The 15,516-nt window shown below is 46.3% G+C and overlaps 1 protein-coding gene across 3 annotated transcripts in view; it reads right to left on the bottom strand.

Annotated features, from left to right (window-relative positions):
- Nucleotides 1-5,737: 5,737 nt before the first annotated feature.
- The window catches only part of CCDC149 (coiled-coil domain containing 149), a 65,997-nt gene continuing 56,218 nt past the window's right edge, over nucleotides 5,738-15,516 (bottom strand). For all 3 annotated transcript variants that reach the window (XM_029948019.1, XM_029948029.1, XM_029948013.1), the window contains one exon: nucleotides 5,738-8,401. In XM_029948019.1, coding sequence (XP_029803879.1) covers nucleotides 7,974-8,401 — 428 coding nt within the window. In that variant the 3' untranslated portion in view covers nucleotides 5,738-7,973. The remainder of the gene's footprint in view (nucleotides 8,402-15,516) is intronic.

Below are 15,516 nucleotides of genomic sequence, written 5' to 3'. Positions count from 1 at the left end.
CCCACCCCCATCTGTTCCTTTCTACTCTCATTCCAGGAGCCCTGAGCAAATCCTGCTATGCCCCTAAGGACTTAACTCCTCCCACCTCTTAGCTCCTTCTAGGCGCCCTGAGACCCTTCTGGAGGCGTCCTAGCCCCTCACCCCTCACCCGACCTCTCGCACACCACACACTGTGCCAGCACACGCAGCCTGCAGTTAGGCGCCCCTGCGCGGTGTCCTCAGCTGTTGCTTGCCCGCTGTCACCCGCAGAGAGCTGCTCCCCTGGGGCCGTTGGGCAGTCTCTGTGTTGCACATTAAAACTCAGCAGTTCAGTTGAGCACGGGGCCTTGGTTACTTTGGTTTGTTTGTCTGAGGGTCTGCTCCCAGGCTCAGCTACTATTTGGAAACAGCAAAGATATTTCCCAAATCCATGCAGCATTTCTCCTTCTCCTCCTTTCACCACGGGTGCTGACCACGACGTTGTGTCCCTGGTCGTCTTGTCCTTCGGTGTTCCGAAGGCACCCAAGATGGAGGGCACCAGGTTCACTCAGGAAAGTGAGGAAAAAAAAAAAAAAAAAGGCAGCCTGGGCTGGAATCCAAAGGGAAAGGTGGACGTCTATTTGGAACAAGCTTCCCGGTGGTTCCGATGCCAGGGTCACAGGTGTGGCACAAGGCCAATGCCACCTCACTGGACCTTGGGTCTCCTCACATGTGCCTCTAAGGGCAGCCTGAGGTCCCACATGGCGGGGAGAGTGCCAGTGAAGCAATGTGACAGAGCAGTTTACAGGGCGTTGGCATTGGGATCTGAAGTTGCTGGGCTTCTCCACAATCAGGACAAGGACAAGGCTCTTCTTGACCCAGAGGCAGTAGGAACAATGGAGCCCACGGGCCAGGCTGATGCTGATTAAGACTTGGATGTTCAGCCTTTTTTGAAAATTATAATCTCTATACAGACTAGATTAGAATGCATATCAACCTTCATGTGTTGAATAAAAGCACCCAGCAACTTTGTAAGCTCCTTGGGTAGACCCACTTTCTAGCCGAAGCTTCCATTCCTCCCAGACTCTCTAGGCAGTGAGTCAAATGGAACCTTGGCCAGAAACCCATCCCCAGTGGCTATTTTTATCCCTTACTAGGACTAACTTGTTATTTAAAAATCTTTTCTTGAACCCAAGTGACAACTGGAGAGAAAGGTCTTTGCCTGGTGACTTTGCTCCACCAACTGGTTCTCACTGGTTTGAGGCATCCACTGCACAGATCAGCGTTGAAAGGGAACTAGCAAGCCAATTCTTTAAATATCCTGATCTCAGCAGATGTGTTTGCCTGTCCCCACAGTTAAAAGTTGTGCAAATGAGGCAGGAGTCACACAGGACACATTAGTGGAGAGGAATAAACACCCTATGGATGGATGCCCAACCTCCATCTTTGACTCTGCTGCCCTGATTATAAGGTTAATTCAGGATCATCAAGGGAGGTTTGGACTTATTTTTAGGAGGCTGGTGCTTCTTATCACTTAACTTACCTTATGTCATCTCCCATTTGGGCTATTATAGAATAGTCTAGACTGGGTGGCCCATAAACAACAGAAATTCATTTCTCACAGCTCTGGAGACTAGAAGTCCAAGGTCATGGCACTGGCACGGTCTAGTGAGAGCCCTCTCTTTGGGGTTCACACCCCGTGCCTTTCACTGTGTCCTCACCTGGAGGAAAGGGTTAGGGATCTCTCTGAACCTCTTTTATAAGGCTCCCCCCTCATGACTTTGGGATCTCCCAAAGGTGTCACCTCTTGTTACCATCATTTTGGGGGGTTAGGATTTCAATGTGTGAATGGTGGGCGGACACAAACTTCCAGATCATAGTATCCTCTGTTCTTCGTTTCTCTCTTCACTACCCTCAGCCTCCCAAGACTAAAGAGATACCCTAGGAGATCCATTCCATTTTCTTTCAGCCCATTGGTGGGAATTGAATTGATAAGCTCTTCCATGGGGCTCCAGAGACAAGAAACAAAGAAATAACAGAAGGGTAAATTACAGTTCATTGCAAGGGCAATGTTATGCATATAGCACGGTGGTTGACAGTTCAGGCTCAGATAGAATAGTCTGATTGGAACCCTAGTCCAGCCACACTTTGAGAAGCTGTGTGACCTGAGTAAGTCACTTCACCCCTCTGGGCCTGGCTCTTTCATCTGTAAAATAAGATCATCATATTTATTGTTCTGAGAATTAAATCAAGTGTTATTTGTGAGAGCTGTATAGTGGGAAGGCCTAAGTATCTGATAAACATCTACTTAATAACAACAGCTAATGTCAGAAAAATAGCTACCTCCTAACAGATTGGACTACCTGGTAATGTAGTGAGTGTCCTACAACTAGAAGGATTCAAGCAAAGGAAACAGTTGCTTCCGCTAGGTTTGTAAGAAAGTTTCTGCACCGCTAAAGAGGCTGGCTGGAATGAACTTTGGTGCTAAGCTCCCGGAAGAGGGAAGGTGGAATTCTGGGGCGGAGGAAGACTGTGAGTGGTACAGGCCCGCATCTGGTTTTGGGCACAGAACCTGATGTGTGCCGCCAGACCCACCCACTGGACCCCACTTGGCCCCTGGAGGCTATTTTTACCCCTCTCCTCTTACAGATCTGTTTTGTTAATCTCCTCATATTTGCTGTTTTGACTTCCCAGCCGCTTGCTAATCAGTTTGCCTGTTTGACTCACAGGGTTTGCATTTGTCACTGAGACTTAAACACACACTTGTTTTGATTTCTTTTTGTAAAATTAGAAGCGTTTGATGTAATGACTCTACCTAGACACAGCTGGTAAAGTGAGAATAATGCTCGAGTTTGCACAGTTTAAACACAATGTAGACAATAATTAGAAATGCTATCTTTAGATGTTTAGGATAGCTTTTTCTCAGAATTGCAGTGAATTTTTTCCGAGTGGGGCTTTTCAGTGCGTATATATATACAGAAATACTAAAAACGTAAGAAAATAGAGCAAATCAGTGAGTGCTTTGGTCAACTTGAAAGACTGCAGGAAATAAACCAACTGATTTTAGATCTGGCACTTTTGACAGAATGCATAAAATCTTTACATTCTCCATAATTTTCATGACTACCATATGATCTAATAATTTTAGGTGACTGATTGCAACTGGTAAGTTGTTACAATATGTTCAGAAGGAAGGCTCAGCTTATATGCCTGGCCTGCAGCGACGGTAGAGAGGGAGAATAGTGCAAATAATAAAGATAATCATCTATATCAGGAAAATTACTGCATGTTTATTTCAGGTAACAAAAAAAGATATAGTTATGTTACACGATGGTCATAGAATCCAATAGCACGAGATCTGCAAATGAACAGAAGTTACTTCTGTCTTTAAAGTACAAAATAGCTTGTTCTCTTTTTTTCTTCCTCCTTCCCTTCCTTTCCTTCCTTCCTTCCTCTTTCACTTTCTTTCTTTCTTTCTTAGCCAATTGTTTAAAATTTAATAGGCTATCACTGGCCACGGCTAAGATCTGAAATATATTCCCGGGCTTAGATAGATTCCAGAAAGTCTAACCTGTCAGTAATGTACAAACTTTTCCTATAAAAAAAAATCCCATTCAGTCAAGAGGTGATATGAAATGTAAGGCAGCACATCTGTATCTATCATCTTAAATTGCCTTCATGCTGTATCAACTTATTTTGTTTTGTTTTCATGAGCAATCATAATATCGAGACACAGGCCCTTCTTATTTTTTTTGCTTCTCATTTCTAATTAGATTCACTACTGAGCTCTCTACTGCATCTCAGAATTGCAAGTTTTTCTCTGTTCAGAAAGACATCTGGAAAAAAGGAATATATTAAGGCAGTGAGTTAAGTAGGGGGAAACTTTTGGCTCGTTGACACCCTGACTCAGTGGTGCAATGGTACCTACCGTCAGTACTATTAAGAGAGATTGTTCCAATGGAGGCATCCAGAATGAAAGCAGAGGGCAGAGCAAAGAGAGGACTTTTTCAAAGAGAAGTTGGATACCAAGCCGTCCAAAGGGCCGCAGGAAGGTGATGGAGCTAGGAGAAAAGTGTGGCAAAGGCGTGCTGGAATTTTAAAGGAACAAGGACCAAAACACCAATGAGCAAGTAGCTGGTCTTTGAAATTCCTTGAAGAAGAGATTGAATGCATATGGCACATGGTGAACAGGGGCACAAATGCCCCAGTGGGAGTAGCACATCCCCAGGTTCACCCCAACACGTGAATGACTGATGCCCAGACCCTTTCTAGACTTCCACGTCATCATGGTGCTGTGTGTTTGGCATTGGGGACACAAGAGGACCCACAAGGGGAAAATGAATTTAGCTTCAGATTCCCCGCTGGGAGGAGGTTCCAGCAGGGACTGAGCTGAATGCCAGCAGGAGGCTCCTAGCTAAAGAGGCTTCTGGAATAGCCCTGTGAGGTGAAGATGACAGAGGGGGAGGGGAAAGTGGACAGAGGAAGCATGGAACAAGGAGGTAGGGGTGAGAAATACCTGGTTTTAAAAAGCCAATCCATTTCCAGGACCTTGATTACCAGAAGGACAGACGCTCATCTGTAAAAATCCGCACCTAAAGGCTCTCAGGTACAGAGCGATCAGAACTGCAGGCTGTGCAAACAAACTCTCATTAAGAGCCCTGTCAGCTCTGTTTCCTTTATCCAGGCTGCTCTGCATTCTGCTGGCAACCCAGCTGGAAAAATAATGGAAGGACAGACACACTCGAAGAGGTAAACAAAGGTGGGAACGTTCCAGCTACAAGTAGAACAGATGATAAGGAAGCCAGGGAGAAGCAGACAGAAGATGGCATTTTTCTTAGCAAACAACCACCGCCCCTCCCCCACCTCCAAACTCAGGCTTAACACACTCTCTGGCTTTTAAAGAGAAGAAAACAAAACAAAATCAGACATGGAGTTCAGAGACAATGCTGTCGGTAGCCTGTGTAAATCCATTCCCAACTTTTCCTGTACTTCTTGAGACCTGATTTTGTTTTGGCGCTCACCCTTTTAGAGTGTGCGTGACTAGGGACAGACCCTCCCTAGTTCACATGGTGATCTTAAGAACCTAAATCCTTTGCAGTAATTCCATCTCCCCTGCCAGGCATTGGTTTCGACATAGGCATTCGATGATTCTGACCAATGAAATGTGCCAAGAACTAGATTTCTTGCTCTTGCTTTTTTTTTTTTTTTTTTACATATTTTTATTCATTTTTGAGAGACAGAGTGCAAGTGGGGGAGGGTCAGAGATGGAGGGTGACATAGAATCTGAAGTCGGTCCAGGCTCTGAGCTTTTAGCACAGAGCCTGACGTGGGGCTCAAACTCGCAAACCACATCACCATGACCTGAGCTGAAGTCGGATGCTTAACCGACTGAGCCACTCAGTTTCCCCACTTGCTCTTGCTCTTAAACATACACACACACACAATTCCTCCTGCCTTTGGACACAATGTGAGAACGGGCAACGGATGCTGGAGCTGTGGCAGCCATTTTGGCAGCTTGAGGGAGTAGCAGACACTGAGGTAGGCAGAGCAGGACATGGAATCCCAGATCCTCGATGACCTCTTGAATAAACCAGCCCAGGAATGCCCTCCTTCTGAACTTCTTGTTATGTAACAATTAATTTCCCTATTATTTAGGTTTCTTAAAGTGTGAGTTGTGGCTGAAGGGACTCTGGCTAACACAGGGTTACCTGGTGGAGCAGGAGAGAGGATGCTGTGTGCGTTCACAAAGACTCTCAGAAAGACAGAAGACAACCATAACTAATTGCAGAAACCCTCTTTAATGTCCGTGGAACAGGAGAACCATGTTGGGCTAGAGCGGCAGGGGTGGGGTAGCGTCATATGCGTGTAGGGGGCATTGTCAAGGTTACACATGTGAGAGGATCAACTCGTTGGCTCCAATTCCATCTATCAACACAAAACCCTCCCAGGCCGACTGCAGCACAGTTTGGTTTATCAGCCCCTCTGACCTCCGCCCCTCAACCTCCCTCTCTCTGGGACTCACAGAGTTTCCCTGCCCCTGATGGAACAGGATGGAGTTTATTATTAGCCCTACTTTCCAGAAGGTGATTGAGTGGTCCCTAAAGATGTGCACCTGGCTGACCATGCGTCAAAACCAGAGCTTCCGTGGGGAGAGATTTTTCTTTTTCTTATTATTGTATTAAACCCGGCTGTGTTTTCCTTTGGTGGCTCTGGCGTACGGTGCGGTCGTGTTGAACATTTGCAGATAGTTAAGGCCTAGTGCAGCAGGAAAATTATTTCTGTGGCTGCTGGCCTGTGCAAGATCTGCGCAGCTGCAGCTGAGACCTCCCTGGGGAGGGAGTTGAGGGGGTGGGTCTAGAGAGCGGGGAGGGGCTGAAGCGCAGAGGATGAATGGGACACCGGGGCCTGCCGGGCAGGGGCAGACGGTGTGTGCAGATCCCAGCTCCTGTGCGCAGGAGCTGCAGAGCCTGGATTTGGCCACGCCCCTCTTCCACCACTGAGTTGACCTCCAGCAAGCGGGAAGAAAGCAACTGGAGGTCCATCCAGGCACCCCCCACCCCTCCCCAGGACCTTCTTGCCTACGCTTGCTCTCCTGCAGGTGAAGACCAAGCACAGTGCAACAGAGGAGCGTCACAGATGAGTGCAACAGGGATATCGGGGTGGGCAGGTCTCACACCTGGAATCACAAGCGTGCTATCCACAGCTGATACTTCGGATGAATTTTCAACTTTCCCACCTTTGGAGCCTCTCTTTTTCCTGCAGGAGAGCCTCTCCAAGAAGTGATTCTGGTTCTCGGGGGCGTGTTTTGAGCTTTGGAATCTGGTATCAGGCCTTTCTGGGGAAATGCACTGAGTTCAGCCGAAAGAAAGGCCTATTGTTAGATGAGCCTTTAATTTCCCGCAGCTCTAGATGCCGCCTACGAGAGTTCATTTTATCCCTTAGGAAGGAACCAGGAGGGTGGCATCCCCTCCATTCCCAGCCTTGGTACCTGGTCCCCTTAAACTGGCTGTCATAATGTTATTTTGTTTTCCCCTCTCTTTCCACTATAGGGCCACATGCTCTGTGTCTTGTTTTTAAAACCCCAGTACTGGGCAGTGCAGAGGAGGCAGGGTGAAGAGTTCAAGGTTTCAGGTGGCACAGGGAACTGATTATCTTGCCCCAACCCTACAAGGCCATAAATCCCCACACGCTGCACAGGTTGAGTGGAAAGAACCACCATTTCCAGGTTCTGGCTCTTATCTCAGAAACAAAAAATCAAAACACCACTGAGTGCCCTTCCTTGCCTTCTTTTCTCCCCCCCTCCCCCATCAGTCCAGGTCGATTAATCCTTCAGAATTACAGGCTGGAAAACTCAGCTCTAGCAGTCAGCAAACAGGTCTCAACAGGGGCTGTGGATTTCAAACCGGAAACCCAACCTTCTGAGCCTGCTTAAACCCCTTTCCACCTGCCAGTCGGTGCCTGACAGACAGTGTTGTGGGCAGGGCGCCAAGAACACCCATGCTGGGAGGCCTTATGGGGCCCTGACATGATGAAGTGGAGCTGTGGGCCCTGTGGACCCATTACGCTCAATTACACCTTTCTCTCCAGCCGCCTAACCGATACAAAGACGGGGACCTGATTAAAAACCCCATCCCTTTCAAGCTCTTCCCATAATTTCGATCGACAACATTAAATGCTAATAGAAAAACATCTTATCTCTAATAAAACCAACGCCGACAGAAAGACGGATGCCAAATCCCAGCCATATGGCAGACACGATTCTGTGCCAGGCCATGTTCACAGCAGCGCGGCTCCGGCAGAGAGAGGACACTGAGAAGCTTGAGGACCTGCATTTAATAAATCACACTGCGCTGGCATCATCAGAATGTTCAGTTTGCAACAGGACCCGTGTCTCTTCTCGCTTGCAGACTTGGAAGTGTTTTCGGAGAGAGTCGCTTCCGGAAGCTGTTCTGATGCTTCGTTCTTTACCGTCCCCTGGGCCTCTGACGCCTCGTCACGCTGGATCCCTTTTCCCTTCATGTTTTCACGGGGCTCCTCCTGCCTGCACCCTCCTTGCCATCCTCCTCCGCGGCGGAGGCTTCGGCTGCTGCCTGGCTGGACTCAAAGGGGTCCTGGCAAGATTTGGGGGCCTCCCTCAAGGAGGTCAGGCCCAGCGTGGCTGTCCCCATCTCGTTTCTCTGAGCCTCCCCGGGCCCTGCTCTCCTGGCCCCTTCTGGTTCTGCCGTTGCCTGTGCCTCTGTCAGTTTCATGATTTCCCTTCCAAGCCTGTTTATTTCCTCTTCCTCCGACAGTACCTGGGGTAATGAAGGATGAAAGCGGTTGCATTGGTTCCCGTGGCTCTGGTTTGCTGGGGAGCTGACGGCGGGCCTTCCGGCACCCTCGGGTGTCGTCAGCGCCTCGGTGGCAGCAGGACTTTCATCTTGATCTTGCTTCTGAAGCTGCCCTGAAACAGACCCGGGAGAGCATCACACCTCTGGCAGGAAGTCAGCTCTCACTTCCTGCCTCCTCCCAGCCCCAGGCCCCCACCACAGGGGCTCTGAGATAGAAAATGCTGCTGGCAGGGACCATAGGACCCATGTTATAAAAGAAAGCCGCCACTCTGGTGACTGCTGTGTCATTCATGAAGGGAAAGGGAGCCCTCGGCCACGTCCATAACCCATCATTTCCGAGGGCTCGGTTATCTCCTGCTTTGTGCTCTAACCGTGGTTCTGTGTGCTGTTAAATATCTAAATTGAGGACAAAGGTTTTATGGATTCTGCAAGCAGGCAAGTCCAGGGATCTTTAGTAATGAAAAGAGGTGCTGGCTGCCTTCAGGGCAGGAAAGAGAAGAATTCACTCCCCACCCCTTTCTCCATCAGCACCTCATTCTTCAATGAGGCAGACTGATGTTACCTCAGTTCCAATAACATGTTCTGTGTAAAAGAGGCTTTAAGCTCCCTACACCTCCTAACGAAATTGTTCCACCCATACTGCTTCTCTAAATAACAGAAATTCTCGAGCTCAACTGGAAAGGGATGGGAGAGAATGGGGTCCTGAGAACTGGTACCTAGCCCCATTTTCCTACTCATTGCTTTGTGATCAGGAGATCTGGCTTCCTTTCCTCAGACACAGAATGAGGGGCAGGACTCTCTGATGTCCCTTCCAGACTGCAGGACTGAGACACACTTGGGGAGCAGCCTCTTAGCACCCAATCATGTGCGTTCAAGGCCAGACTCTGCAGTTCCCAGAAGTCAGGATTTTCTTAGGTCTCAGACCAAACAATTGTGAAATGCATGCAAGAGCCTCCCAGGGCTGATTTCCGGGGCTAGGGGCCTGGGGAACACTTCCTGGTACCTTAGTGGAGTCTTAACTGCGGCTGGCCTGGCATCAGAGACATGCAGGCTGACAGCTGGCACTTGGGGAAACCGGGGGAGAACTGAGGGTGGTTAGAAGGAGCTGACCTGTTGTTTAAATTTATTTATTTTGACAAAGAGTGAGCAAGGGTGGGGCAGAGAGAGAAATGGAGAGAGAGAATTCCAAGCAGGCTCCATGCTGTCAGCTCAGAGCCCAACTCAGGGCTCCAACTCACAAACTGTGATATCAAGACCTGAGCTGAAATCTAGAGTCCAAGTCTGACACTCAATCGACTGAGTCACCCAGATGCCCTGAGATTTGACCTGTTCTGACTTGCACTTTCCCGCTTCAAACCTTTGACTGGAGGCTTGCTGCTTTTGGCATAAATTTTCATTCCTTTCTCGTAGGTCTTTCACAAGAGCCTACCTGATGAGCTCCTGCGTCAGTCCACAGCCTCCATTCCCATGGTTCTTCCACTTCTATCCACTTTATCCAAGCACCTTTGGTTTCCTCCTCTCTCAAGTGAATCATACCGGCTCATGATTTTTAGGTGATTTTCTGGGCTGGGCTGAGTGCTCAGCGTTTTTACATGTTTATCTGATTCTAGAATGGAAGCAGGAGCCTCCTCTGACCTGTTCCAAGTGTGTAGCACATTATAAGCCCTCGAGAATGTTTACAAAAAGGTTCTCACTTTTCTTTTGTTCTTTTGACGGGAAGAAGTGTGCAAACCATTGTGTCTACAGCTCATTGAGTTTTCACACCATGAATGCACCCATGGAAGCAGCAGCCAAGACAAGAAGCAAACTATTGCCAACCCACTACAAACACTGCCTAGTCTGCTGCCTCCGTCCTGGTCAAGAGTGACCACTATCCTATGTCAGATGCCAAAGATGAGTTTTGCCTGGTCTCTGGAGTTCATATACCAAAATCGTACTGTATATGCTGGGTTGCATCTATATTGCTTTGTGTTTATGGAATCGATTCGTCTTACTGTCTATAGACTTGGTTCATTGGAAGGTACCATAAAATTCAACAAATACTTAAGTGTTGAATGAAAACAGGCAATTCACAAGGAAATACAAATGGATGGCAAACATAAGAAACAACAGCATCATACATCAATGAGATGGAATTTTTCATCTACTGGACTGGCAAACATTAAAAGCTTTGAGAAACCCCAGTGTTGCTGAGGATGTGGAAAAATGGTTACAATCATGTATTACTAAAGAGCATAAAAATGAGCAAAACTCTTTGACAGGGCACTGAGACTGTATCACAATCCTAAATACATTTCCCCTTTTGCTGAGTATTTCCATGATTAGGAATTTACCTATGGATACTAGCCCAAATATTTCAAGACATATGCCCCTAGATGCTCACCACGACATTGTTTTTTTATAGCAGAAACCTGGAAAGAATCTGATTCTGAGTGCCCATCAACAGGGGATTGTGTATGTGTATGTGTGTGTGTGTGTGTGTGTGTGTGTGTGTATTCCTGCTGAGCTGTAAAATTTTTTTCTAGTGGTATACACTAAAACTTGTAGGTGGCCTCTGGGTCAGAGCAGGAAACAAAGATGGAGGAAGGCTTTACATTTAATTGTGTACCTTTCTATGACATCTACCTTTTAAACAAGTGCTTGTATTGCTAGTTTAAAAAGGTAAGGTATGCAATGCCCAAGATTTTATCACAATTACCATCTCATCTTTCCTTTTCTGCATTAATTTGTAGACCTATGAGCCTATATCCACTGCTCCCATTTCCAAGCACTGCTTCACCACCCAGATCCTTTAATCTGCCTTGTATCCTCCCTACCAGCGAGCTCTAGCCACCAGATCCAACGTTCTTCTCTCAGTCCCCTCCTGTCTCTGTAGCATGTGTTTGCTGGCCACTTCTTCCTCTTAAGCTGTCTCTCCCTTCAGTTTCCAAAACACTGTATTCCTCTATTTCTCCAATCTAGTTCAGTGAGCATCCTATATCAGCTTCCCATGGCTGCTGTAACAAATTACTGCAAATTGGTGGCTTGAAAGAACACACATTTGTTCTTATAGTTCTGGAGCTCAGAAGTCTGAAATGGCTTTCACTGGGCCAGAACCAAAGCCACACTCCCTTGGAGGCTCTAGGGGAGAATCTATTCCTCGCTTCTTCCAGCTTCTGGTATCTGTCTGCACTCCTGGAGCTGCAACAGCATCTCCCTGATGTCTGTTCTGTGTGGTCACGCTGCCTTCTGTTCCTGTGTGCCTCAAGTCTCCTTCTGCCTCCCTCTTACGAGGAGACATGTGATTGCATTTAGGACCCACCTGGGTAATCCAGAATAATCACTCCATCTCAAGTGGGTAAATCAATCACACCTGCAGGTCCTTTTGTCATCCAAGAGAACATTTACAGGTTCCAGGAATCAGGACCTGAAATCTTTGAGGGCCATTATTCTGTCTACTAGGCAGGCCTCTTGGCTTCCTTTGTCCATCCTTATCTCCTTCTGGCCACTCTGAGTGAGCCTCTTTCAACTATGTGATCTGTCCCTTGTCTTCATTCACTCTCACCCACTGGCGTCTCATGACCTTAATCCTGCCCAGGAGTACAGTTCGCAAATCTCTACGGCCCTGGCCTCTTTCCGTTGGAGATACAGACCCAGGCTTCTAGCTGCCAACTGGATTCCCCACCTGGATGATCTGGAATTCCCTTCCCCTCCAAATCTCCCCCGAGTAGATGTCCTCCTGCCTGCCACATCAGTACTGGTTCATGATAGTATGGGCTTCAGACCCTGAAGCCATCAACAGTAGTGTATTTCCTTTTCCTACCCATCAACTGCCAAGTACTACTTAAGTCTCTCGGTGCTATGAACTGAATGTATCCTGTCTCCCACCCAAATTCATACATTGAGGCCCTAATCCTCTGTGATGTTTTTAGGAGATGGGGCTTTTGGAAGATAATTCATATTCAATGTGGTCATGAGAGTGAAGGGGCCCATGATGGGATTAGTGCCCTTTAAGATGAGTAAGAGACACCAGAGTTCTTGTTCTCTTCCTCTCCCCTTCCCTCTCCCTCTCTCCCTTCTTCTCTTTCCTCCCCCCCATCTATATCTATCTCTTCCTCCCCCCACCCTCCACCACTGAGGTCACAGCAAGAAAGTGGTTGTCCGTAAGTCAGGAAGAGGATCCTCACCAGTCACTGAACATGCCAGCACCTTGATCTTGGACTTCCCAGCCTCTAGAATTGTGGGAAATAAATATTTGTTATTCAGGACATTTCCCTGATAGACACTCTTAGTTTCTTGCATCTCGACTACCCCTCTCCTTTCCCAGAGGAGACTGTTCCCAGTCATGGTTTGATTTCTAAGGCTTCTCTTTAAAAATCACTACATCTGTATTTGCCCCAAATGTCAGCTGGATTTGACTTAACATCAGCCAATGAGCAGGTAAGCATTCAGAAAGCAAGTGCAAACCACTCCTGATATTTCATAAACCCGCACTCTGGCAGGTGATAGCTATGGGGTGACTGTGAGATTTATATGAATTTTTGAGGATTATTTACATCATTTAGAAGGACTGAGTATTCAAAAATGTATGTCTATTTACATGTAACCTAAAAATTCGAGAAGATCTAAAAAGTTTGTTACAACACAGCTTGGAATTTCTGTAACATGTAACTTATTATATGTGTTTTCCATTTTGAATTTAAGATAATGCATCAAGGTATTTGTTAATAGGAATAGTACATGTTTGAGCATCTGTTTATTTAATTGAATAGCTGAATGTGGTGGTGAGGAGTTATTAACCTAATCAAGTGTTTAAAAGTTTTAGGAAACGGGCTCCTGGGTGGCTCAGTCAGCTGAGTGTCCAACTTCGGATCAGGTCATGATCTCATAGTTTATGAGTTTAAGCCTCACATTGGGCTCATTGCTATCTAGGTGGAGTCTATTTCAGATCCCCCCTCCCCCTCTCACCAATCTGCCCTTCCCCTGTGCTCTCTCAAAAATACATAAAATTTAAAAAAATTTAAAAAATAATAAAAGTCTTAGGAAACTTAAAAATGGCTGATCCCTGGTAAAAGCTCTGAGAAACTCCAGAAGAGATGAAATATTTGTGAGCTTGGACGCACCATAAGTCTCACAGGAAACCGAGATGAAGGAGGGATGAAGAAAGAGAGTGGCAGACGGATGTGATCACTGTGATGCTTGGCAGACTAGAGTCATGGGGGAACCAATGCAATATTGACAATGGTCTCCATGCCCCAAGCCTCATGCCTCTAGTTCTTTTGTACAAATTTGTGTCTCACATTCAGAAGAAGTCATTTCCTTTCTCTTTAGCTCTTTTGATGTCCACAAAGTTCCAGGGACAGAACCAAATCTACTTTAGACTTTCTAAAGCCTGTATTTAGTCTCAGACAGCTATGTATTACTGTCCTAGGAACTCACTGACCTCAGCAAGTATTGTATCTGAAAATGAGGCCATGACTTATGCTTACGATGAAATTCATGAATATATAAATGAGTGAATAGAGCAAGCCTTGATTTTTTTTTTTTTTTTTTTTTTTTTTAGAAAATAACTATTCAGATCTGCTCAGCTAGGATAATGTACGTTCATTCCTAACAGGGTTTTTTGTTTTTTGGGGGTTTTGTTTGTTTGTTTGTTTGTTCGTTTTTACTTCCTGTCTCTTTCTGCTCTCATTCAGTCAATAGATGGACCTTCCCTAAAGCTTTGCTACTCAAAGTGGGGTCCATGAAGCAGCAGAGACACCACAGCCTGGGAGTTTGTCAGACATGTAGGATCTCAGGCTTGGCCCACACCTCCTGGTTCAGAACCTGCATTTAAACCAGATTCCAGGTGATCTGGGTGCACGTTGCAGTGCAAGAAGCCCTAAGAGCCTTAACACAGATCTGACCATGCCTGTCCCCCATTCCAAATCCTTCAAAGGCTGCCACTGTCTTTGCAGCACAGCCCAGGTTCTTAGCCTGACATTCAAGGCCTCTGATGACTTAATGTCCATCTACCTTTCTACCTGACATCCCAACTCTTGCTCCTGTAGCCCTACATCCCGGCCACACCTGAGCCTTCATGGCATCCCAGCCCTGCCCTCTGGGCCCTTGCTTTGGTGGCGAATTCTGCCATAGCCAACACTCCCTGACCTATCCAGATGGCTTCGAGCTCTACCTCTGCCTCCATGACAAAGGCTGTTTGGTTAAATCCAGGCGGAAGTACTCTCCACAGTGCCCTCATCTCCCCAAAGCGGTGTCTATGCCTCCAAGGGAACTTTGTATTTTTTACTTTTTTACCCCTAACTTGTTCCTTCTGTATAACTAGCTTATAAAAAAAATCGCCTAAAGTATAAAGTCTTACCTGATTGATTTTGAAACTTTGCTAATGTTTTTTTAAATTAATATTCATTTACTTTTGAGAGAGAGAGAGAAGGGGGGGCGGTAGGGTCAGAGAGAGGGAGGCAAGAATCCAAAGCAGCTCCGGACTCTGAGCTTTCAGCACAGGGTCCAATGTGGGGCTTGAACCCATGAACTGCAAGATCAGGACCTGAGCCAAAGTTGGATGCTTAACTGACTGAGCCACTCAGGAGCCTCAAACTTTGCCTATGTTCTATAGTGGGGACTCAACAAATAGCTGATTAAACGTTTGAATCTGTGGACATATATATGAATAAATGAATATATTAGCACATATATGTAAATGCTACACATAAATAAAGGAAAACAATCCTTGAATTTAGGGTATTTGTTCCAGGCTGTACTCAGGTTGCTACCACCCTGAAAATTTGTAAAATAGCGCTCTCAGAAAAAAAGATCTCTAACTCACACAAACATTTAGTGACAACCGAGGTAGCTCAGGGAAGCAATAGCATAATTTTCGTACTAACAAAAGAAAAATTTTTACAGTAGCTGTATGGGGTTATGGGAAACACTGAGTCAAAACGAGCAAGTTTCCTGCATTGTGCAAGAAGCTGTTTTCAAAAGGAGTAAATTACGGTCTTTTCTGCAGTGAAAATTTTCACCAACGTGAGATGAATAAACTCCTTCTGGAAATTACTCTTATGAAATTACTTCTTCCTGGACACTTAATAGTATATTCTGGTGTCCCTGAAAAATTAATTAACCTTCCCCGTAACAACCTAACCCCTAAACCATCTGCGGTGTTTTTACTGTGGGTCGGGTTAATCTTCTCTACCTTAATTTACATCTAAGTGAGGGTGGTCTAAATTACACGGGGCCTTTTGGTCAC

This window comes from Suricata suricatta, chromosome 1 (genome assembly GCF_006229205.1).
Source record: "Suricata suricatta isolate VVHF042 chromosome 1, meerkat_22Aug2017_6uvM2_HiC, whole genome shotgun sequence".
Lineage (NCBI taxonomy): Eukaryota > Metazoa > Chordata > Mammalia > Carnivora > Herpestidae > Suricata > Suricata suricatta.
This window is presented reverse-complemented; position numbering and strand designations above follow the sequence as displayed.